General features: G+C 42.6%; 7 protein-coding genes across 13 annotated transcripts in view; 5 read left to right on the forward strand and 2 right to left on the reverse strand.

Moving 5' to 3' along the window:
• Positions 1–409: 409 nt before the first annotated feature.
• Positions 410–4243, forward strand: LOC106740821 (transmembrane protein 11 homolog, mitochondrial). 2 transcript variants are annotated; one of them, XR_001374133.1, is made up of 4 exons: positions 410–512; positions 1416–1633; positions 1777–2114; positions 2284–4243. XR_001374133.1 is itself a non-coding variant. In XM_014612245.1 (3 exons), the coding sequence occupies exons 1-3, from the start codon at positions 490–492 to the stop codon at positions 2061–2063; spliced, it is 528 nt and encodes a 175-aa protein (XP_014467731.1). In that variant the 5' UTR covers positions 410–489; the 3' UTR covers positions 2064–4243. The 2 variants fall into 2 exon arrangements, 1 of the variants encoding a protein (XP_014467731.1); XM_014612245.1 differs by having other exon boundaries at positions 1777–4243.
• A 219-nt stretch (positions 4244–4462) lies between these two features.
• LOC106740707 (dehydrogenase/reductase SDR family protein 7-like) lies at positions 4463–6697 on the reverse strand. 2 transcript variants are annotated; one of them, XM_014612027.1, is made up of 7 exons: positions 6611–6697; positions 5829–6085; positions 5562–5705; positions 5273–5492; positions 5111–5195; positions 4877–5037; positions 4463–4770 (listed from the first exon to the last, which is right to left on the reverse strand). In XM_014612027.1, exons 2-7 carry the CDS (start codon positions 5985–5987, stop codon positions 4571–4573), a joined length of 969 nt encoding a protein of 322 aa, XP_014467513.1. In that variant the 5' UTR covers positions 5988–6085; positions 6611–6697; the 3' UTR covers positions 4463–4570. The 2 variants fall into 2 exon arrangements, with proteins under 2 accessions (XP_014467513.1, XP_014467503.1); XM_014612017.1 differs by lacking the exon at positions 6611–6697 and adding an exon at positions 6187–6267.
• A 288-nt stretch (positions 6698–6985) lies between these two features.
• On the forward strand, positions 6986–11532 carry LOC106740702 (zinc finger and SCAN domain-containing protein 2-like). Its single transcript, XM_014612006.1, has one exon. The coding sequence runs from the start codon at positions 7009–7011 to the stop codon at positions 9853–9855; it is 2847 nt and encodes a 948-aa protein (XP_014467492.1). The 5' UTR covers positions 6986–7008; the 3' UTR covers positions 9856–11532.
• A 663-nt stretch (positions 11533–12195) lies between these two features.
• Positions 12196–14662, forward strand: LOC106752063 (zinc finger protein 260-like). Of its 2 annotated transcripts, XM_014633477.1 has the most exons (2): positions 12196–12360; positions 12457–14662. In XM_014633477.1, the coding sequence occupies exon 2, from the start codon at positions 12482–12484 to the stop codon at positions 13319–13321; it is 840 nt and encodes a 279-aa protein (XP_014488963.1). In that variant the 5' UTR covers positions 12196–12360; positions 12457–12481; the 3' UTR covers positions 13322–14662. The 2 variants fall into 2 exon arrangements, with proteins under 2 accessions (XP_014488963.1, XP_014488954.1); XM_014633468.1 differs by having other exon boundaries at positions 12196–14662.
• A 713-nt stretch (positions 14663–15375) lies between these two features.
• The window catches only part of LOC106752167 (ribonuclease P protein subunit p25-like protein), a 29800-nt gene continuing 21436 nt past the window's right edge, over positions 15376–23739 (forward strand). For both annotated transcript variants that reach the window (XM_014633699.1, XM_014633690.1), the window contains exon 1: positions 15376–15577. The gene's annotated coding sequence lies outside the window, so the exon portion shown is untranslated. The remainder of the gene's footprint in view (positions 15578–23739) is intronic.
• Positions 15585–16765, forward strand: LOC106752179 (peptidyl-prolyl cis-trans isomerase H). Its single transcript, XM_014633711.1, has one exon. It carries the CDS (start codon positions 16108–16110, stop codon positions 16660–16662), a length of 555 nt encoding a protein of 184 aa, XP_014489197.1. The 5' UTR covers positions 15585–16107; the 3' UTR covers positions 16663–16765.
• LOC106752152 (tyrosine decarboxylase-like) lies at positions 17113–23716 on the reverse strand. 3 transcript variants are annotated; one of them, XM_014633646.1, is made up of 4 exons: positions 23629–23716; positions 22136–22349; positions 19596–21052; positions 17113–19070 (listed from the first exon to the last, which is right to left on the reverse strand). In XM_014633646.1, the coding sequence occupies exons 2-4, from the start codon at positions 22334–22336 to the stop codon at positions 19064–19066; spliced, it is 1665 nt and encodes a 554-aa protein (XP_014489132.1). In that variant the 5' UTR covers positions 22337–22349; positions 23629–23716; the 3' UTR covers positions 17113–19063. The 3 variants fall into 3 exon arrangements, with proteins under 3 accessions (XP_014489132.1, XP_014489142.1, XP_014489153.1); XM_014633656.1 differs by having other exon boundaries at positions 22136–23712; XM_014633667.1 differs by lacking the exon at positions 17113–19070 and having other exon boundaries at positions 19592–21052.

A 23739-nucleotide genomic window follows, 5' to 3' on the forward strand; every position in this document is an offset into this window, starting at 1 on the left:
CTACAAATCTACAGTTTATGCTAGGTATACTGTGGCCTGTATTCGGAATTCTTTTACTGATAAAAGTGCCTCTAAAAGTTGCTTAGAAACTATTTGATCGGCTGAGAAGCCATATTTAAGGTACTCTTATCGATAGAGAGAATCCAGAATATGGGCTTATAAATTTTCAATACTAGCAAGGAATATCGGAACGTAGCCTGTGAATCTGGTCGTAAGAGAAAAGCGCGGAACTCATTTTCGGCGTTCTCAGTGTCGATTCACGATCACGGAACTCACTTTTGGCAAGCCGAAAACGCGCACAGACAGGAATTCGAACTTCGAGCCACCATTAACTGAATAATTCACTACTCGAGTCACGTTGGCGACGAGCAGCGCTGCCGAGCGCGCGCGTATGTATCAGCTGATTTTTACGTCCGGTTCGACGAGTCATGCTTTTTCTTCCGGTCCGTTTAGACCGTCGTTTCAGTATCTGCGGGATCGACGGTGAAGATGGTAGATGAAGCTGGTGACAGGTTCGTAGGTCGAATTATTCTCTGCTTCACGCGCGAGATCCGGCGCTTCCCTGCGACGACAATGTCGCCAGGACGCGTCGTTTCGACGCGATCCCCGTCCTCGCCGAAGTGGAATTAACCTCAAAACGCGGCGCTGCCGCGTACTTCGGATTAATCTCACGCAACAGTCGCCGTCGCGCTCGTCCGACCATGAATATTTCAGCGAGTAATAAATGTTCAGGTTTCAAAGCGACGCTCGTGGGATGATCTCACGATCGGGAAATACGGTATTCTCGATCAGGACGGCTCGCTGAGCGGCGTGTTAGCGGCTCGTATCGGTTACTGTTACTTTCACTGCCGTTCTTTTCACAACCATTAACACACACTTCTCTCTCTCTCTCTCTCTCTCTCTTCCTCTCTCTCTCTCTCTCTCTCCGTATTGTTGTGATATTTAATTGGCCATGCCGTTGCAAAACCCCGCTGCATCGTCTGAAATCTCGCCGGTTTTACGCGAAACGTACGTATGCGTTCAAAACAAAGCTTGCATTGACCAGCTCTTTGTAATCAATGTCTTACATAACACAAAAGAATGAGATATCCCGGAAGGAGTCTCGATTTCCGCTGTTGTTTACCATGGAAAGGTCGACGTGTGTGCATAATAATTCTTCAATCGTACATTTTCTCAGCTGACAATCGGGAATAAAGCTAACATTGCCACACACAAGGTGGATTTAGATCTCTTTCATTCAGGAAATTTTGCAATTGTAGATAATAACCTTGGGTGTGACATGAATTACATAAACTTTGCGATTACATTTACACGTTGATATTAGATATTATCGAGAGTTTTAATATCCTCGGAGATTGAACAGTATTCATATAAAACAAATAGCCTTAGTGTATTATCTCTTTGTCTTTTTCCAGAGATGAATCCTCTAATGTTGCCATTATTCGGGAGGTATACGACAGTGAGAATGCTCATGAGACATTCGAATACGAGTTAGAGCGAGCTCTAGAATCAGAATGCAATTTAATTGTAATCGAACCATCGAAATTAGGTGACGAAACCTCCAGATGGATAGCAGTAGGCAATTGTCTTCATAAGACTGCTGCCTTATCAGGTCTTGCTGCGATCGTCACAGGTTAGCTCAAACAAAACTGCACGTGCAGTCTTTATTTTAACAAGATTTTTATTAAATTTATTATCCAAGTGACACGCAAATTCCAGTATTATTACTTAAAACATGTCATCAATTGGTAATATCTTGCAATACTCCTTTTTCAGGTTTAATCTGGGGCGATCGGCCATATATTTGTGGTCCACTAGGTTTCACATCAATTATAACCTGCGGTTTATACACAGTCTCATGGCAATTCGATCCTTGTTGCCAATATCAAGTAGAGACCGACACCAGCAAACTACCACATGTAGAACTATTAGCTGTTCTAGGTCCGTCGTCGCCGACGTTTCTTGTAAGAAAAGATGATACGAGGAGACGAATCCTTCACACGACTATTACACTGGCAGCATTTGGCGTTACCGCCTGGAGATTTTATCAGGCATTTAAGTGAAAGAATTATCGCCGACGTCGGCTTTGACTTAAGCCAGAGAGAAGCAGTGAGGTAGGCCACATGATATGTCAAGTTGTTTCATAGCATAGTAGGCCTATGGAATCTTTTGATTGAGGAAGGATGCAGGCTCGTTTCCAATGTCGTATCGTGTAATTATGACATAAGATAATTCCCATATTTTGACGATTGATTTATATTACTTTCTGATGCTACCTCACAGGTGAATGCTGATTATGTGATTTCATAAATGCAAGTAAAAAAAAACAGATTTTACCAGAGTCTTTATATTTGGTACACCACTTCCCTAAGATTTTACATTCGATCTTTGTCTCGACAAAATTTGTCAAAGATATAAACCGTATCACAAAGTTGCAAAGACCGTATTCGTACACGCAATCTCGCTACAATGATGGAAAATAGAAATATTGGTATAAGTGTTCTTAGAATTGTGAAACTTTTGCGACGGTACAGCTGAAAGGATGGATTAGCGTTATGTATTTTTAGATTGTAAATAAAGAAAAAAAAAATAGGTAGAAGTGTATACACACAGTACATACGACATATGGTGGAGTATTTCGCCTAGATTTTCTCACCCAATGGAATAATTTGTGTTAAAAGTATATAAAACGACATCGGGGACGTATTGACCATGGAAATGGCTCAAATGTAACTTTAGGCCCTGATTATTTTATCGACGCGGTGGACGTAGAATAAGGTATTTGTTCTTCTCCACCATCACGATATACGGGAGATTTTTTTTTCGATTGCATTAGTATTATCAAATGGAAATTAATGTCGCAAACATTCCTGTAATTGTTTAATGATAATAAAACGTGCAATCTCGCACATCTCTCAGTACGTGAACTCTCTTCACATGGCGTAAAGACACTCGCAGCGTGTGAACCGAATATACTCTTGTTTACACGTGTTATTGATGAAAGAGCTCAAATAATGAAAAATGTAAATAGTTCCGAATCTTGCTCTAGGAGTTACATCAAATTTAGGATGATGAACGATAAATATTCCAACGTATTATCGTTACATCGTTATCAAACGACATGGTAGTGTCGTGACGCCAAGTACGTAACATCACGTCATAATGAGCATAGCACAAATAGTTTGAAAAACCGAGCTGTAAGATCAATCCATTTTGGGTTCCGTTCGATACATTGAGAAGTCCTATTTTATATACGAATACGCGAATACATTTCTACATATTGAAAATCTCATCTTTTTTTCGGATATATTAACATTACTCTATGTTAGAAGAGTTCGCTGCACAAGAATAAGGCTTTCTGTTGCCGTTAGAACGAAAATTACACGCATTTAATTTCAGATTCAATTTCAACTTCTTCTCATTATACCGCAAAAAAATTAACGTATATGTATAAAACGTTTATGTGTAATACGCATCGAACGTTATGTATACCAGAACAGATTGTACCAAATATTATGTAATGATTTATGAAAGCATGTAATTATCTATATGAAGTTCAAGACCGCGCATAATTTCGTTCAATAATATTTTTTCGAGTGATTGATAAGAACGACTTACAGAAGCCATATGAGTGTATCAATGTGAACAGGATCTTGAAATCTCTGAATGTCATAATTAAGACCATCGATAAAAGTTGAACTTGCGAGTTACACTAGGGCAAAGAGTATGATTAGTTCTGTCATGACAATAGATGTCGGATTTTATTACTATGTTAGATCTTTCTTTAAAGATCGTTTCAAAATCGTTGCGTTTTAAGTAAGTTCGCGTACTACTTAAGTAAATAGAAAAAAAAAGAAAAAAAACAATCTAACAATATAGCGGACCGTAATTCGATGTGCCATCCATTACTTGAAAAAGCATACACAATATTTTTATTTGAACAATATACATTTGGTATGTCTCCATCTTTTAATAGTCTGCGAATTTTAGTGATTCGATGTTACAAGAGTGATATTATATGGAGAATGATTAAATCACTGTACATACAAGTGAGACTGCTATTGGAATTTGAAATAATGGAATTTCCGTGAAGCCCATATCAAGAGATGGATAGCACGCTTGTTACATGAACATTTCAATGTCAGTACCGATTATGGTTTCATAGTAATAATATGTACATAATGTAAAGATATTCCACTAGTCAGAGAATGGCTACGACAAAAATAAAATTTACTTTTGAATAGTGTATCTGTTTCATTTATCTGATATATCTTATTATACGTAAAAACGTAAAAATATCTAGACATCCAAATTAATTATTCACATTCACATAAACGCTTTATTCTTATTATCTATCGATATTTATAAATTATACTTATATTATTAATATAAATAAATATTTTATTATAAATTATAATAAAATATTTATATAATAAATTATAATAAAATATTTACTGTTATATTAAGAACTTCTTAAGAAAGTATATTTTAAAGAAAAAATATCAAAACCATAACAACTAGACAAGTAAAAATATTTCTATAAACAGTAACTTTTAAATAAGCGAAATCATCATTGACTCTTTGCTAATTTTCTTGCACGGTTTTGCATGAGCCAAAAAAAAAGCGAAGGAAATAAAGTTCTAATTATGATAGCACACTTGACTGAAAACGGTGCTATGGTAACCTCCTCCTTCTGTTTTAATACTGCTTCTAAGATGCGTTCAGCTACATATTCTGGTTCATAACCGTTTGCAATTGTTTCATCCATTTCTGTAACAAGATGATGATACTACATATAATTTTGTGTACAATGGAAATAATATGGAAATAATAATATTAGTTCAGCTTTCTCCATAAAAATGTTTTAATTACTGACTTCCGTAAACTTGTCCATTTCCTGTTAAAGCGTTCATAGAAAGATGTGTCTTGATATATCCTGGATTGACGATCGTAAATTTAATATTTTTATCGCAGAGTTCAGCTCTGGCACTGTCATACCAAGCTTGTACTGAATACTTGGACGCAGCATATGCAGATCTGAAAATCAACATGATATTTAACAAATAATTATATATCTTAAGAAGTATGAAACTTACAATCAAATATTTACCTATATGGAATAGCAATTCTCCCTTGTACACTACTTACACCAACTATATGGCCTGAATTTTGTTTTATCATAAGTGGCAAGATAACTGCAAATTAATAATACAGCATTACAGCAGTTTTTATAGCAATAACCTTAATAACTTCTTAATTGACATAAGCTTACTTTTGGTCAAGTAGATTTGAGAGAAATAATTTGACATCATGACCTTTATATCTATATCAATGTCTGTACTGATAACTGCTCCTCTATATGAAATACCAGCATTGTTTATAAGAATATCAATTCCGTCATATACTGACAGAGTTTTTAAAACTTCAGCTTTTATATCCTTAATTTTAGTTAGATCGAGCGATAAAATAATAGGTGGATAAGCTTGAACTATCTAAAGAAAAAAAATAGTAAATATATCTTGTACTGTATGCGATATGCTGAAGTATCAAATGAAACCTACTTGATGAGTGCTTATTAGATCGTTTCTGACTCTCATTAGCTCTTCTTCTCTCCGAGATGTCAAGATAAGTTTGCACCCGCATTTATAAAACACATGAGCCAAAGCCTCTCCCAATCCGGAACTAGCACCAGTTATCATCACTACCTATTTTTCATAGAACAATAAATATATATCTACAAGTACTCAGATATATATATATAACATGAACACAAATGATATAGAATAATGCAGTATATAAATAAAAAAATAACGAAATACAAATATTACCTTGTTTTTAAGGCCTTTCTTTTTTTGCTTTTGCCACATAATATCCAACAAATCATACGCTAGCCAAGGTAACGCGATCGGGAAGCCGAATATTAGAAACAGCCACCTCGCAATATTCGGAAACTTGTGATTTCCTGCGGTAGGTTGCTTTTGTTCCATGATGCCACAGATTATGATTGATAAAACTAACCGAGTTCGCTCATTTATTTCAACTTTCTTAAAATTTTTTGTTTATTCGGTACTCACGCTGATATAACCTTAAAAAAGATAAACCAACAGCGTGAACTTGTCGTTTTTCGTGATAAGGCATCCGCATTTCAGCAGAATGCTTTCCACACACACACACACACACACACACTTTCTCTCTCTCTCTCTGCTCCGAAGTCCAACTACATATCTATTCTATTTCAAATGCGAAAAATGTGTGAGCAAGACGCAGCTGTAGCCGACCGGCCTTTTTATTTCAGAAACGAAATACAAGGACGAAATTTGACAAGATTCAGGTGGTGATGCACGATCGCACAATCTTCCACTAATTATTTCAAGAAGACGCGTCGATACTTCGGCGCGTTTTCAAATGAGCGGACACCGAATTCGCATATTTTGAAAAGTCGATAGCTTCATTCGATTCTTATTCGTTGCGCGCAACTTCATGCGGTGCCCGATACGGGGCACTGCTTTGCGAATAACCTCGCAGCATCGAAGCGTTGCAGCTCGTGCGAATGTACTATTGTAACTCCCGGAATTACAGTAAGTTACGTCTAATTTCCTCAAGAATTCACCGCTGAAATAGCACAGGGTTCCGCAGGCTGCGACGGATACTTCGCTTTCGTAAGAGCGTTCGTAGGGCTGCACTTCGGTCGGACGAGTGTCCATACTTTAACTTGGTGCCATTAGAACGAAGAAAGGTGCTTCTTCTTCGACGGCTGTGCAAAGAAAAGTGCGTAGTAATCGTTGAGACGTATGTAGTAGCGATTCACGACGTTTTTCGATCATTTACAGCAAACTACGACCCGGGAACCCGTGACGGTCTGTTTCGCGCGAGCAATGACAGGACCCAACTTGACGTGAGGTTAGACTAGGTTGTCTGCAGCATCGTGATCACATCGGGTGAGCGTTCCCCCGAATTCTCCGTCCGTGTCTCGTCGATTGGAAATTTCGCCAGTGGGCGGCGAGTCTAATGGAGACCCACGAGGGTGAACAGTTCGTGACGTTTCCCCTTGCTGATGTGCACGATGCCATACAGGAGAACATGATATCCCACGAGGAGATATGCGAGCCTAGCGTCGACGAATGCGTCCTTCAGGAAGATCTCACGGATGTGCCGGTGAACGATGTCAACGCCGAGATCGCGGAACCGCAGAATGAGATACTTGCGGAACAGTCCGACGAAGAGGATGACAATCAAGTGGTGTATCCGATGTACATCAAGCAAGAAGAACAGCAGCAGTACACATCGGGCGATGACGAGTCGATGGCGGTGGAGGCCCTGCGGCAGTTGGGTGGCATGTATCCTTGCTTTGAGGACAAGAAGGTCAGCTGTCCCACCTGCAAAAATCTCTTCAACCAGGACGAGTTGGCCAAGCACCAGTCTACGTGCACTGTATCCAAGTTATCTTGTACAACCTGCGGTGAGAGATTCGAGAGGAAGATAGACCTCAATAACCACATGGTTTGCCACCAGGTGGACCGTCCTCACGCATGCAGGACATGCGGCAACTTGTTCCGTTCTAAGAGCAGCTTGCAGTCGCACATGCAGCAGGTGCACCAGGTCGAACGGCCGCACAAGTGCACGGTCTGCGGCTCAGACTTCCAGAGGCCCTCCAGCTTGTCCAATCACATGAAAATACACACGTACATCGCGGGACGCGCCATCCAGCAAAGCGGCAATTTACCGGTTCAAGAGACGTTCAGGAAGTGGCCGGAGGACGCGTCGGATTCGCAGAATACCTCCCAGGTGTCGTCGGTGCATTCCATACAGAATTATGACGTGTGTCAGGTACAATGGCCGGTGTCGTCGTACAATTTCCAGGGCGAGCAGTCGACGGTCACGACGATGTCGAATCAGCAGGAGAAGATGGACGCGCTGCAGGAGTTCACGGTGATGTCCAACGGCGAGGTGACGCAGTTCGAGTACACGGAGCAGAACAGCATCGGCAATGCGGTCGGTGGTCAGCAGTACAACCTGTCATTGAACTCGTTTGATGGCCAGGACGGGGTGGTGAAGGTTGAGGCGCTCTCGTACAACAACGAGAACCGGAGGAACTTCGTGGAGATCGAGGAGAACGGCGGCAAGCAGCAACAACAACAGCCGCAGCATTACACGTGCAAGCACTGCGGGGTCGCGTTCTCACGAGCGACCGCGTTAGCCTCCCACGAGAAGATCCACACCGCCAAGAACTGGAACATGCCGATCGAGTGCGAATATTGCGACAAGCAGTTCCAAGACGGCAATCACCTGGCGACCCACCAGACCACTTGCGCCAAGAAGATCATGCGGAACAACATGGAGCAGGGCGTGAGCAACAACAAGTGGAGCAAGCACGCGTGCTCCGAGTGCGGGAAGAAATTCACGACGAAACAGAAGATGTTTCGCCACCAGTGGATCCACAGGAAGAAGACGCACTCGTGCGAGGTGTGCGGCGTGCTGTTCGAGAAGCAGTCCGAATTGGACGAACATCGGCTGTCGGCTCATCTCCGCGACGCGCCGCACACTTGCTCGGAGTGCGGCAAGAGCTTCGTGTCGCGTCAGGGTCTCTGGGAGCATGGCAGGACTCACGTCGGCAGCCCGGCGCACTTCCAATGCGACAAGTGCTTGAAAACCTTTTCTTCCCGTCAGGGATACCTGATTCACAACCGCACGCACACGGGCGAGCGTCCGTACGGCTGCAAGTACTGCTGGAAGTCTTTCCGGGATGGCGGCACTCTGAGGAAACACGAGCGCATCCACACCGGCGAGAGGCCGCACGTGTGCCCGTTGTGCTCGCGGGCGTTCAACCAGAAGGTGGTATTGCGCGAGCACGTGCGCTGGGTGCACGCCGCGGGCAAGAACGAGACCGAGGCGAGCGATCCGCCGTATCAGTGTTCCCTGTGCGGCGCCTTGAACCAAGACCGCGACGAGCTCTGCGCGCACATCGTCAAGCATTCCGATCAGTTGATAGCCGAGGCTAAAGCGAAGAACAACGACGGCTACCCGAAGTCGAAGTCGTTGGCCAAGAAGAAGGCGAAGTCCAAGTCCTCCTCCTCGTCCTCGTCGACCTCCTCGTGCGGCATCAACGCCCCCAGCGGTAAGCACGATGCGCTCGAGCACTTCATCTCGAAGACTGAACAGAACGAGGCGCTGCTGTCGATCACGGAGAACGTGGACAAGCCGGACGATCTGCACGTGATCAATGACAAGCCGAACAACGCCTTCGTCGTGGTGACCGCGGAGAAACGTACCGACGGCTTCATCGCGATATCCGAGTTCAAGCACAGCAACATACGCTTCATCGTGGACGGCAAGGAGGACGAGAATATCCACGTGCTGCACGTCGATCAGAATCACCGGGACCCCCTCGACGTGATCGCCGCGTCGGAGGAGTGCAGCGACGCGACGCAGTCGGTCGTGGCCGCCGACGAGACGATCAGGCGCGGCGAGATGACGACGATGCATCTGATCCAGGCTTCTCCCGGCAAGCAAAACACCCTCAACATAATATCGAAGCAAAACGAGTCGCTGCCGGTGCTGGCGATACCGAACCCGCAGAGCCACACCGATTACTCCAGTCAAATCGTACAGGTGAGCGACGCCGATCTAACAATGGTGGGCCACCAGACGCAGCATCTCAAGGACGGGAAGAGCCGCGTCGATCAGGACGAGCAGGATCGCTTGATGCAGGAGGAAGCGTCTCAGACGGCGGTTATTCAGGTCGTGCAGTACCAGCAGCAGGAGAGTGACGAGGATGAGGAGTTCACCTGCGGAATCTGCGGGGAGGAATTCGACGAGAAGAGCGCGTTGAAAGAACACATTAAGATTCATATATAATCGTCGTTGTCACACTCTCTGCCACTCTGTCCAGATTTTTGATACTTCGCACGCTAATTGTTCCGGAATGTGTAAACAGTAACGAAAGTAACGCACAATTAATGCAATAATCCCTTACTGCCAGTGACCTTAAGTCGCGTCCTGTGTAAACTTGGCACCTTGTATTTTGTATCTATGTGTACTAGTGAATTTGTTTGCATCGAAGTCGGATGTCGGCCATTTTGTTAAACTCCTGATTCTTTTTCTCTTTGGTGAAGGTGCAAACGAAATTATTGTTACAGCAAACTACAGACGGGATGCTAACATTTTCTGCATTCAAAGATTCGGTTTTTTTTTTTTTAAAGTCGGTTTAAAGTACCAGGTTCACATAAGTTAAATCGCACGAGGTTCACCTACACGCTAGGAACATTTTCAACTAGTCTGTGTTACATTGAGGTAGACTAGTTTTTAGAAATGGAAAGGAGGAGGGCAGAGACACAGCAGTATAGAGCAAGATTTTGGTATTATGTATATAATATGTAAGATAGATATATTTATTGAACCGCGAGAGATGCTAATTATGACTCGAATAATTCAACGTATGTCTTTTATTATCTGATTAGGCTGATGATTGTTACTTGAAACGTGTATTTTCGTTTCTCTCTTCTCATGTGGGCGATCATATAGCAAGATTACTTGACGATTTGTCAATTCATGTGATCAGAGGAGTGCTCTTTTTCGTGTTATCTCAAAACATCAAATGAAAGTTTAATTTGTCAACGTATGGTTCATCGTGATTGATAAGAGGACTGATTATCGTACTACTGCATTCACGTTTGTTTCACACAGTCGGACAATGAATTAAAGAATACTGCACTTTATTTTCACATATTCAAAGTATATGTTAAATATAATTCCAGAAAAAAAAATATATATATATATAGATTATAAAGTTATATCAAGACATATAAATTTATTCGCTATTCGGGCATTTGTTGAAAAGATTTACATACATATCGCGAAAAAAATAAAAAGAATCTACAATCAGGTGCATTATACTTTTATTTCGTGTTGCTCTATAATTAATATATAATTTGCATTGAATGTGTACAGGAGCCATCATAGAGACCTCTTCGGAAGGCTCCGGAATTAACATTAATATTTTACAGAATTCTGAGCAAACTACAAAGAGAATCGTCATATACTTGTGATATTCGTAATCAAGAATCATCCACAGAGAGGTGCAAGACGACTTTTTGGAGAAGAGAGTTGAAATAAAGAACTGAAAGGAGTGCTAGAGACAAAGTGCAGCGCTGGTTTATGTCATTAATTATGAATTTTTAAAGGCCTAGCAGCAAAATCCGGCTCTATACTTCTCTTCATAATAACGTAAGATACACGTTAAAATGAATTTCGTTAAGAAATATCCTGTGAATAGAAGAAGTGTTGAGTGTAAACATGGTAAAAAGTGTAGCCTAACTGCACTAAGTGCTGCTCTTGCGTCCGTACGTGCAATGCATTAATAACCGCATAAATATGGACATATACTTAATATGTAGACAAAGTGTTTCGCACTCTTATCGCACGAGACTCCAAAATCGATTTGGAATTTGTCTCTGGCTCCTGTGCACCCTTAAAAGCAAAGTGTCATTAGTGTCAGTCTATAATAGGTATTTTAAATCTTAAGAAATTGACCAATCACAGTCGAACTATAGAAGAAAAGTCAATTATGATTGGTCAATTTCTTAAATCTTACGCCTTAAATTCTCATTGTAAACCCCGCTTTAGAGATATCCAAATAAGATATATCCAAATGGCATTAAAACTGTAAAACACGAGGTGCAATGAAAAGTAATAAAACATTTTATTTTATAAAATTTCTAATTCATTCACGTACCTTCCGTTGCGTCATACCTAATCGTATTAAAGCTAATAATTTACGGAAGCAACAATAGAAAAATATACTATTTTACAATCTTAAGAAATTGGCCAATCACAATCGATTATACTCCTCGCATTCGACTGTCATTGGTCAATTTATTAAGGCTTAAATTCTCACTCTCAAGGATTGAAGCTTAAATTCTCATTGGACTCCGCCTTTAATAAATTTCTAGTTCTTACCAAAAAACGACATGTTGATTGGCTACCGCGCGAACTTCCGCCGCGCGACAAGCGTTGCTACGTCCTATGAGCGGAAGCCATTAGACTTAAGTAGTAAGGAAGTTGATCAACCAACCAGTATGTTTCTTTAGGTTTATATATTATTCCAAAAGACAATAGAAGTGACGATAAGTTTAACCTTGAGCGGAAGTAATTAAAATTTCAAACAGTTAAATTCTTTAAAGGTTTTGCCGTTGAGAACACTGTTGGTCACGTGACTTGCTGAAATAAACACGGTGAGCGCGTTGCGAGCACGCATGGTTCATCCGGCAATACCTAGATTGAATCCTGATGTTTACTCGTCGTTCTTGATCGTCGTGAGAATGCTTTAATAGGAGAATTACGTTCTATTATCGTCTGAATAAGGTTAGTCATATTCAAAATCGGCCATACTTTCACGCTTAAGATTCATCACAGCGACAAAACTATAAACATGCCGATTGAGTGTAAATATTGTCACAGACAATTCGAAGACGACAACTATCACATGACCCACCGAACTATCTGCGTCAAAAAGATGCGGAAAAATAGGAAGCAAAGCTTGGACAGCAAGTGGGGGAAGTATAAATGCTCCAAATGCAACAAGCAGTTCATGACGAGGCAAAAGATGTTATGCCATCAATGGATCCACAGGAAAAAGCAACACTTGTGCAAGACGTGCGGCATGCAATACAAGAAGCAGTCTGAGCTGAACGTGCACAAACTGTCGGCACATTTGCTGGAGAAGCCGCACGCTTGCTTAAAGTGCGGCAAGAGCTTCGTTTCGCGTCAAGATTTCTGGGAACATGACAAAACACACAAAACCAATCCGGCGTGTTTTCAATGTAACGAGTGTTTAAAAAGCTTCTCGTCTCGTCAGGGATACCTAAATCACGAGCTCACGCACACGGGCGAGCGTCCGCATAAGTGCAAAGGTTGCTGGAAGTCCTTCCGAGACCAGAGCACTCTGAAGAAACACGAGCGTATCCACACCGGTGAGAAACCGTACGTGTGTCCGTTGTGCTCGCGGGCGTTCAATCAGAAAGTGCTATTGCGCGAACATGTGCGCTGGGTGCATGTCGCGGTCAAAACCGAGGTGAATGGTTTGTCGTATCAGTGTTCACTGTGCAAAGCTTTCATTGAAGACCGCGACGAACTCTGCGTGCACATCGTCAGACATTCTGATCAGATGGTAAATCAGGTTAAGGTGAAGACCAACAACAGCCACCAGGAATCGAAGTCGTCGTCGTCGTCGTCATCATCGTCATTATCATCGTCATCATCGTCATCATCATCGTCGCCGCCGCTTCGTCGAAGCCTTCGTCCTCGTCAACGTCAAGTTGTGTAGCGTGAATACGTTAAACAGCAAGTACGGTGCACTGGAGCATTTTGTCTCGAACACCGAGCAGAATGAGGTCCTGCTATTAATTACGGAGAACGCGGACAATCTGCACGTGATGGACATCAAGGAGGACGAGAACATCTATATTTCACATGTCGAGAATCGCCGGGACTCTCCTAGATATGATTGCCGGAGGATCCATATTATACAAGTGATACAAGGCAGTCGATGGTATCTGCAAAGAAGTCCGCAGGCGGCGCGCTCGTCGGGACGGTCAGGCACGAAGAGATGACGGCAATGCATCTGATTTAGGTCTCCCCCGGCAAGCAGAACGCTCTTAACATGGTATATAATCAGAGCGAGTCGCTGCCGGTGTTGGCTATACTGAACCCACAATGATTACTCTAGTCAAATCGTACAGATGAGCGACGCAGACACGCCAATGATAGCTTACTAGATGCAGCAGCTCAAGAATGGGAAGAGCCGACAGAGCCTGGCTGATGCAACCAGGACAAACAGAATCACTTGTTGCAGGGGAAAGTTTCTCGGACGGCAGTTATTCAGGTAATGGAGTACCAGCAGCGGGAGAGCAACGAGAAGTTCACTTGTGAAATCTGAGGAGGGATTCCATGAGAAGAACACATTAAGATTCACGTGTAATCGTCGTTGTTGTACTCTGCTACTTTTTTTTCGTTTTTTGGGTTTTTAATCTCCGCACGCTGATCGTTCCACAACGTGTAACATTCCAAAATAGTAACGAAAATAGCAATGAGTGGCAATAATTTCTTACTGCCAGTGTCACCTTAAATCGTGATCCTTCTGAACTTGCTATCCTGGATTATGCATCGACGTGTATTAGTAATTTTTTTTTTTTACATCTAATTCGAGCGCTAATTTGATTGAATTCCTGATTTTTTTTTTTTGTGAAACTGCAAATGAGATTATTGTTGCAGCAAACAATTGCGAACGAAATGCTAATATTTTCTGCACTAAAAAATTAATGTTTAAAAGTGTCAGGTGTAAGGTTTGCGTAGATTAAATTGTATGAGATTCATCAGCTAGAAACATTTTCAGTTAGTCTGTATTACATTGAAGTATTTAAAACTGATTTTTAGAAATGGGAAGAAAGTGGATAATAGAAATACAGCAATATAGAGTAAGGTTTTTTGTGAACAAAAGGGTTGCAACCCTTTTTTTGGATAAGTTGCGAAGCATCCAATCCAATAGGAGAATGTGTTTTTTAGTTATTTTCAGGAGATATTTTTATTGGGTATGAAATTAATTGTGAAAAGAAAAAAGTGTTGCAAACTTTCCATTCACGACTGCATATCATATAATAATATAATATATAAGACAGATAAGTTTAAATATTCATTAAATATATAAAACGTATATGATTATGTTACTTATTACATATTTATTTAATCAAAAAAGAGAGAGAGAGATGTATATATAATTATAAATTAAATGTTTTATGTTGTTCTCACATATTCAAACAAAGTATATGTTAAATATAATTCCAAAAATATGTATTTAATTAGATTATAAATTTATGTCAAGATATATAAATTTATTCGCTATTTGAACATTCGTAGAATGAATTTATATGTCACGAGAAAATAAAATGAATCCAATTAGGTGTTTTATATTTTTATTTTGTGTCGCGTTAATATATAATTTGCATTGAACTGGTAAAACGTGCGTCGGATAGATTAGATTTAGGATCGACTTTTAGGCTGGTATCTTCAAATGCTCTACGGCTCATCTCATTGGCTACGAAGCGTCTGAAGATGAACTTAAGGCTGCTTATACTTCTAAGATCTGACTATGAATACCGCCCTTAGAGTCATGAAGAAAAAAAGGGAAAAAGTACGTAGCGTTCCACACGCCAAGGCTGTTCTTTACTCAACTGCTTTCATTTTCGAACTGTCTTGCGATCTATTTTCACCTTTCTCTCTATTGAGTCAAATGTGCATCTGCTTTATTTCAAGTGCAGATGGTGCATGTAGTGCAGCCATAAAGAACAGACTTACCGTTGAAAGAACAATTAGTCACGTGACTCGCCGGGAGAAATGTAACGCTCTCGATTTACCACGGTTTATAGCGATTTTCCGCTGGTATTGTCCAGATTGAAGAGCTCTCGGTGTTCATTCGTCGTTCCGGATCGTCGTGAGAACGCTTGAGAGGACAACTGCGTCGTGTCATCGTCTGACTGCCAAGGATCCTCGCATACAAAATCGGCTGTACTTTTCGCTGAGCGAGGTATGTAAATCAAAATAGGCGCCATATTGACATATGCGTTTATAAAACGCGCTGAACGGCAATAGGCTTATTCTTGTGATCAGTCTGTATTCATATTTCCGCACATATCACGAGTGGCGTTCTTCGATCACCGCGAAAATTGTGTTCCATTGTGAAAAGTTAATCTTCAAATCTTACGAAGTCTCGACACTGCATGTCGGACACGTGTTGTAAAGCTTGTCGAACAGTGTGTTTACATTAAGATACACTCGCAGAATCGCTTAAAACAGCACGAGACTCGTCGTTTACTATCAATAAGCATCAATTGTTGATCACGTTGTGCAAAAGAGCAAAAGTTGCGCTATAGACAGAAGCGTAACCTAACCTGAAACAACGCGTCAGCTGGCATGTGTTGAGGTTATGTTGTTCGTTTACATTCGATCGGAGAAGGTTATTTCTGTTTGACGCATCCGTCCAGAGGCTGAACGTCTCGAAACTGTCTGTAAGTCTTTGACAATTACGACAATTCCGAGAGGAAGGACGACGACAACATGCCCACCTGGAATCAGATTCAGGCTCAGCTGCGGAACCCCAATAACCCGGTGGTGTTCTTCGACGTGTCGGTAGGAACTACAGAAATAGGCCGCATGATCTTTGAATTATTCGAGGACGTCTGTCCGAAGACATCGGAAAATTTCCGACAATTCTGTACCGGAGAATACAGGAAAGATGGTGTTCCACTGGGCTTCAAAGGTGCCATCTTCCACCGTGTGATCAAGGACTTCATGATACAAGGTGGCGACTTTGTGAACGGCGACGGCACCGGCGTGTTGAGTATCTACAGTGGAGGCACGTTTCCAGATGAAAACTTCACTCTGAAACATGACTCGCCTGGACTGCTGTCCATGGCCAACAGTGGCAAGGATACCAACGGCTGCCAGTTCTTCATTACTTGTGCCAAATGCAATTTCTTGGACGGCAAGCATGTTGTCTTCGGCAGAGTGATTGATGGTCTTCTTGTTATGAGGAAAGTGGAGAATGTGCCTACAGGACCGAATAATAAACCAAAGATACCAGTTACGATATCTCAATGTGGACAAATGTAATGATGCTGTATTTATTTAGATTTGCACAAACTCTCAGATATACTTATTGCGGTATCGCTGACAATTCTTTTGGAAAGAATAAAAATATAATTTTTATAACGTATGCATGACTTTTATTAAAAATCGAGATGTTAAAACTACAAAAAAGGAACTTAGTGTATCAAATATATGTACAAATCTCATGTTGAAGAAGCAAAAGTGTTTTCATCTCACAGAGAAACATACAATCATAGAAAAATTAAGTCAAATATATTAAAGAATATTTTATTCATAGTATGTTTAGAAAATAGTACATTTATATGTGTGTGTAAGCACACATATATATATTAATTTATAAATAGTATATAATCTCTGCTGGCTTAATGCATATTTTTTATCATTATGTAGTAATTTTATTATGGAACTTGTATGTTTGTTAGTTAAAGTCAAAGGGTAAAAATAAGAAGGATACTGGTTATCTTACGAACTTGAATTTTATTATAACATCTGTACATATGAAACAAATATTTTATAATAATTCTACGCGATGTATATATCATGTGCTCGTGAGTGGGACTGCTCCGATATATTATTACCTCTATGAATCGGAATTGACTTTTACGAATCCGAATAAATTATGCATGACAAACGTACACGTATACCTATATGCTTCGTATTAGAATCGTCGCGGGAACTGTAGATTTATGAAACTACAAATTTCTGAATTTGCAAATGTATTCGTTTCCCCCGTACATGCGAAAGGAATATCTGTGTGTTGTAATCTTTACAGGAAGAACTTATCTCTACTCGTAAGGATCGTGTCTACATCTACTTTACGTTGAGATTTCTACTTCTCCATCAATTCATATGATGTCACATGTCAATTGCCAATTGTTGAACGATAATTGGTACATGAGCACGCAATTGTCCGGTCAGTTAAGTACAAATTAATGCGATGATCATATCCACGTGTGATATCCAGAAAAGTCTAATATGATTTTATTTCACTATATATAGTATCTTTTTCCTCTCCAGGACTATCGTATATTTGTCTTCAATCATAGAATATTCTCTCACAATTTTAGGGATGATCATTTCATGATAGGTTATTAGATATCACATTGTTTATTATAGTTTGCTAATTTTTAATCGGTAACGACTCGATATTAAACGCTACATTTTATTAGACGATTAATTCTCCTCTACCTGAGATTGGAATTAAAATTCTGTATCACATATACAAAAATTAAGTATCTCTTAAGTGTAAAATAACCGATTCATCAACACTATTAACGTGTTGCCTTTCATAGTTTCGACTTCATTATTCTCATCTGGACTAGAGAAAATGCAATTTTGGCACATGCTGGGATCGGTATAGTCGTTCGCTTGTAATCTATGCGAGATTACCGTTACATTTATCGAAATCGATATACCTTAACAAATTACTCACTAAAGTTTTATACAAAACTATTAGAATCCATGCGTGCATCGGCAGTCGTTATCATGTGTTACATATGTACATCAATTCTCCTCTATCGTCCCTCTATACACAGATATATATACCAAAATAAATCACGACTACGTTAACTATGTGCGCAGTCGTCTCTAAAGTTCATTTTAAACGATCCGTAACTCAGAACAAGATTCGAGATAGAATTGTATTGATATCATTTTATTCATGCTGAATTGTAGACGCATCATGTGGATGGAGAAAAAATCTTACATTATATTAATTGTCACAGTTTAAATTATAATTTTGTATTTATATTTCTTTAACATGTGATAATTCTGACTCTGAAATCATGACATAATTGAAATTTTCTGAATATAGTTCTAATATATTTATTTTAATTATTTCTATATGTTAGTTTGAGTATTTTAAATATAATTTTATTTCGAAAAGTGTTCCCTCTATTAATAAAATAATTAAATAATATTGATTCGGCAAGTATTTTCTATATTCAATCTATTTATTTAAAGAGAGATTTACTATATCGCGACGTGTGAAATTTTATACGTAAAATTGTGCCTCTCGAATTTTGTCGCGAGTTCTGGATCGTCTAAGAAATGAACTCGAGAATCTTACGATCTCTGATACGCTTTATCAGAAAACTTAGCTCAATATCGAAATGCATCATCGACACTGTCTGTCGCGACGAAGAATCACTCGTGTTCGAGGGAGAGCATACGTCCTCGAGCGATCGGCTCGAATAGCAATCCGAACGACTCGGCCAAATATTTACGTGGCGACGCGAATAGTCGCCGGTGAATAGTCATTTATCGACAAACGCGACTTCGGGAACCGGTAAATCGGCTACGGCGGGCCGTTAATGTTTTCAAATCACACGGCCGTATACCGAGGGCCCTTTTTATTATCATCTACCTCGTCCCGAGTCGGCGCTGGAGACCGTCATCGACATCGTCACGACCTGAAACAGTAATTAACGTCATTATCATTATTATCGCTAAACGTTAAATTTTTTTCAAGTCCCTCGGAATTCCAGACAAGAAAGCCCCATTATTCAAATCTCTTTGTCCTGTCAGGAAGTAAAGGGAAATAATATGACGATCTAAAAGACAGAAATGAGAGAAGAGAAAAGAAAAATTCACGAAATCATATTATAGCGTTTTTAATCGCAAAGTGAGTCTTAGGCTCGTATTAATAGTCGTTACATGAAACTTGTTTCGCGTGAGGTACTCACGATTCGAATTCAAAGTTATACCTGAATTCTTCAGTTGAGTCGCAATGATAAAAAGAATGTCACGTGCATTGTAAAATTTAACTGAGATTTAACTTTAGATTTGATCGGACTATCTCACGTGGGTCAAGCAATGACTATTGCGAAATTCAAATCCGACGTGTTTCATTTGAATCACGTTTTAAGTAATAACTATTAATACGGGCCTTAAACACACTTGCGACTAATTCGCTCAGACCAAGAAGACCGGACTACCTGCTGTTGCGGAAATGATCGTCTTCGATAGCATCCACCTGCGAGTTGTCGTCGACGACCATGATGGGCGTCGCGCCGTCGTGCAGGCTGGACTTGGAAATGGACCTCTTGTAGGCGTCTCTCGTGACGCTCCTGGTGAAGCTGAACTTCCGGACGAGCTTCTTGTCCAAGGCGGCGGGGCTCTTGGGTCCTTTGGACCTGTACTCCTCATCCGTACCCTCGTAGTGCGCCAACATCACCTCTGTGGCGTGCTCCTCGATCACGCTGATCGCGTAGTCGATGTCCTCCTCGTTCGCGTCTTCCTTCGTCACGCAGAAGCGGATGATGTACTTGCCCATGACGCGGGCCGGTATCATGTGCAGCCTGCCGCTGGCGTTGACGTTCGCCAACAGTTCCTGGTTCATCTCCTCGCTCTCCTTCAGCCGGAAGCACACCAAGCCGACCCGCACGTCGTTGACGATCTCGAACCGCCGGTCCTTCTTCATCTGCGCCTCGAATCGCTTCGCCAGTCTTATATGATTCCGGATGTACTTCTGGAGACCGCTGATGCCGTACGAGCGCAGCACGAACCAGAGCTTCAGCGCTCGGAAGCGTCTGCTGAGTGGGATGCCCCAATGACGATAGTCCACCGATTCGCCTGAGCGCGCGTGCTGAAGGTACAGTGGATCCACCACCAAGGCCGACGTCAGTTTCACCCGACTGCGCACCCACAGGCAAGAGCAGTCGAAGTTCACCAACAACCACTTGTTGGGATTCGTGTTGAAGGAGTCAGCGTGCTCGATGCCGGCCATGAACGGCCGCATCTCCGGGCAGATGAACACGTTGCCGGCGTAAGCGCCGTCCACGTGCAGCCATATGTTCGGGTAGAGTTTGCACACCGGGCCGATCTCCACGAGATTGTCGAAGGCGCACGAGGCGGTGGTGCCCAAAGTGGCGGACACGTAGAACGGCACCAGGCCATTCGCCACGTCCTCCCTGATGGCCGACTCGAGACGTTTGCCGCGCAACGCCGCTTTCTCGTCCGGCTCGAGCACTCGCAGCTTCACCAGGCTGATCATCGCCGCCTTCTCCACGCACGAGTGCGACTCCGTGGAGCAGTAGGCCACCAGCCGCGGCAGGAAGGCGGAGTCCTCCGTGTTCGGCTCCTGCTCCTTCAGCATCTTAATCGCTTGATGCCGCGCCGCCAACATCGTCACCAGGATACACTCGGACGCCGAGCCCTGGATCACCCCGCCGCCGGTGGAGGTCTTCTGCTCCGAGAGGAAATCGGCCGGCAGGTCGATCGCTTTAGCGTACCAGTCTAAGACGATGGTCTCCAGCTCGGTGCAGGCTGGGCTGCCCGCCCACGAGAAGCCGATGCAGCCGATCGCGTCCGACAGCAGGTCGCCCAAGATCGAAGGAAACGAGTTGCCCGACGGGAAGTAGGCGTGGAATCGCGGATGCTGCCAGTGAGTGATCTGCAAAGAAGCGGCGCCCACGCGTGAATGAAACCGAGCGGCGTGTAACCTACTTCTGTTGCGTGTTGCCTGAAATTGATTTGTTTGCCGGAGAAAAGACAACGACGCGGCCTCTGAAGCGACGGAAATACCGTCGACATCGCCGACGACGGCGTGTCGACTGTTGACTTTATTGTCACCGCGCGATAACGTCGCGTAGGATTATAAGAACGAACTTCGAGGTCGTTTTGTAAAAAAGTCACCACGAGCCTCGTTTCTCGAGCGGCGTTTATCACCGCAACCGCCGCCGTCGGAAACGCAGATCGGGTACGTTGTCGGTGACGCTGTCGATGTCCTTCAATTTTTCAACCGGCTGATCGCTCGGCCGCCGCATATAGCGTGCACGGCTGAAATTATTTTTAAGCGTTTCCCGTCCCGCGTATTTGACAATTCGCGCTCGCGAAACCGCCCCCCATCATTCGAATTCTCGCCTTGATGCCGACACGATCGAGCAGAATAGAGAACACCTTTGGTAACACAAACTTCTCTTTTCCTATTTGACGTTTTTATTTATTTTATATATACGAAGATGTGTTTGCGAGACTTTTTTGAGTAAGGATCACCGACGCTCTGAGTCTTTTTTTTTTTACAAAATGCCCCTCATATTACCGCATACATATGGAGTCAAGGTACCGTCAAATATTGATTGAAGGGAAATCCTCGTACTGCCCATGGAGGCTTTACATAATACGCGTTGCATCACATACGTTTTACGTCACGACGCCCGACCTTAACTTTTCCTCAAGCTCCCCCGCGAAGGGCGCCTCTGAAAAATGGCTTTCGGGGAAGGGACAACGCGCGCGAGAGTCACTCGTTCGTTCTCGTGTGGATGACGTTTTCTGAAACGTCGACGGAAGAAACAATAGAGCGACGAGTTTTCACCCATCTCGTTCGTCTCGTTTCTCTCTATTTCTCCCTCACACACACACTCTCTCTCTCTCTCCCTTTCACAAACGCGAACATTATTTATATCGAAAAGGGGGGTTGAAATCAATGGAGAGAGAGAGGGGGATCGATAATCGCCACTACGCCGGCAACACTCACTCCGGGCATTATTTTGCCATCGACGTCCCTCATGATAGCGTCCCATGATTCCGGCTTCAGGGGTGCCTCCTTCGGCAGCAAGGGTCTCAGGTAGCCGGGATCCACGTTCGCCGTCACCCTCTTGCTTTCCAGCGTGCGGATGTACTCGCAGATGTACTCGATCATCTCCTTGCCGCGCACCCGGAACTCATCGATGTTCATGATAGACTATTGGCTGGAATGCAATTTTCGCCAAGAGGATTAAATATGGATACGCATGTATCAGGTCGCACGCGATTGTAACTTTTTTTTCAAACGTTTCTATCGGCGCGTCGACACGTTTCTTTCTCTCTCTCTCTCTCTCTCTCTCACTCGCGCGTGCGCGCGCTCTTTCTCTCTCTCCTCGTTATCTTCTTATATTAATTTCCCGCTTCGCCAAAGGAGCGTCTATCTGGAATTTCGCGAGGATTCCTCGCGGTAAAATAATTCCATCGAACAAAAGTATACGTAATATCTGCGGCGTACGTGTCTGATAATAATACCCGAAGATACCGAGAAAGTGACATTGTCATGGTAATATTGCGTATCGGATTACGCGAATATTAATCGGAACGTGAGTTTAGATGAACGAAAATGCTGATGAAAAGTCTACTTTATATTTCACTTTACGGGAAGTTAAATACCGCGGAAAGAGCTAGCCGTTCGCTACCGTCGTTATTTTAGTAAACCGTCTGCCACAGACCACTTTGTGTTTTCTTTACGATAGTGCAAAATAGACCTGATTTGTTTACGCGGACAATTATTGTGTGAGTGTGAAAAAATATCGCCGTTGTTACACATACGCGACGTCGGTCTCTTGTGAGCGATCGGTACGTCACTCATGTGTGACGCGCGATAGCGAGCATGTTTTTAAGCTCGTGTATTTAAGTCCGAAGATTGCAGTAATCGCTCGTTCAGGTTGCAATTATAGTCCGCAATTATGGTATCGCGTTGGCGTTACAGTATTACTATCACTTCCTGAATACCTTACACGCACGTGATGTAATGCCATTTTTAACGCGCGATTTTGAAAAACTCGAAGCAAAGAACGGATGATTAACGGATAGAACGCGAACGCCGCTCGAAGAGCGGTTCTCGTCGGGGATGTTTTCTTTCCTGTTGCCTTTTGTAAAATCTCTCCACCGAGGTGGAGAAATCAATGCTCTATGCCAAATTTTCTTGTGTAAGCCGATACAGATTTCGTATAGACGCAACTTTGGAAGAATCAGGCCGGCGAAACGAGTGACTGACGAGATCGTCGAAGAGCTTCGACGCAATTCGCCGGTAAAAATCGCGGGAAATCACCCTGTTCCGATGGAGAATCGGCTCTTCGTGCCGAATCGACTCGCGCGAACGAACGTGGCGGTAAATCAATTCAAAACGCGACTTCGAAAGAATCGAGGAGGCAGAGGAGCAAGCAGCGAAAAGCCGTCGACGAGCCTCTTGACGGTGATCCGCCTCAGTGGTGCACTCACGTTTCCTTTCCACTATCGCTCGAAAAAAATCGCTCCACTTTGGCGGAAAATCGGCACCCCAGTCGGCTGCGCGAACTTTTCCCTCACGTATGTGCGTACAGTCGTACTTTC

This window comes from Dinoponera quadriceps, unplaced genomic scaffold, assembly GCF_001313825.1.
Source record: "Dinoponera quadriceps isolate SergipeBrazil2010 unplaced genomic scaffold, ASM131382v1 scaffold96, whole genome shotgun sequence".
NCBI classification, from domain to species: domain Eukaryota; kingdom Metazoa; phylum Arthropoda; class Insecta; order Hymenoptera; family Formicidae; genus Dinoponera; species Dinoponera quadriceps.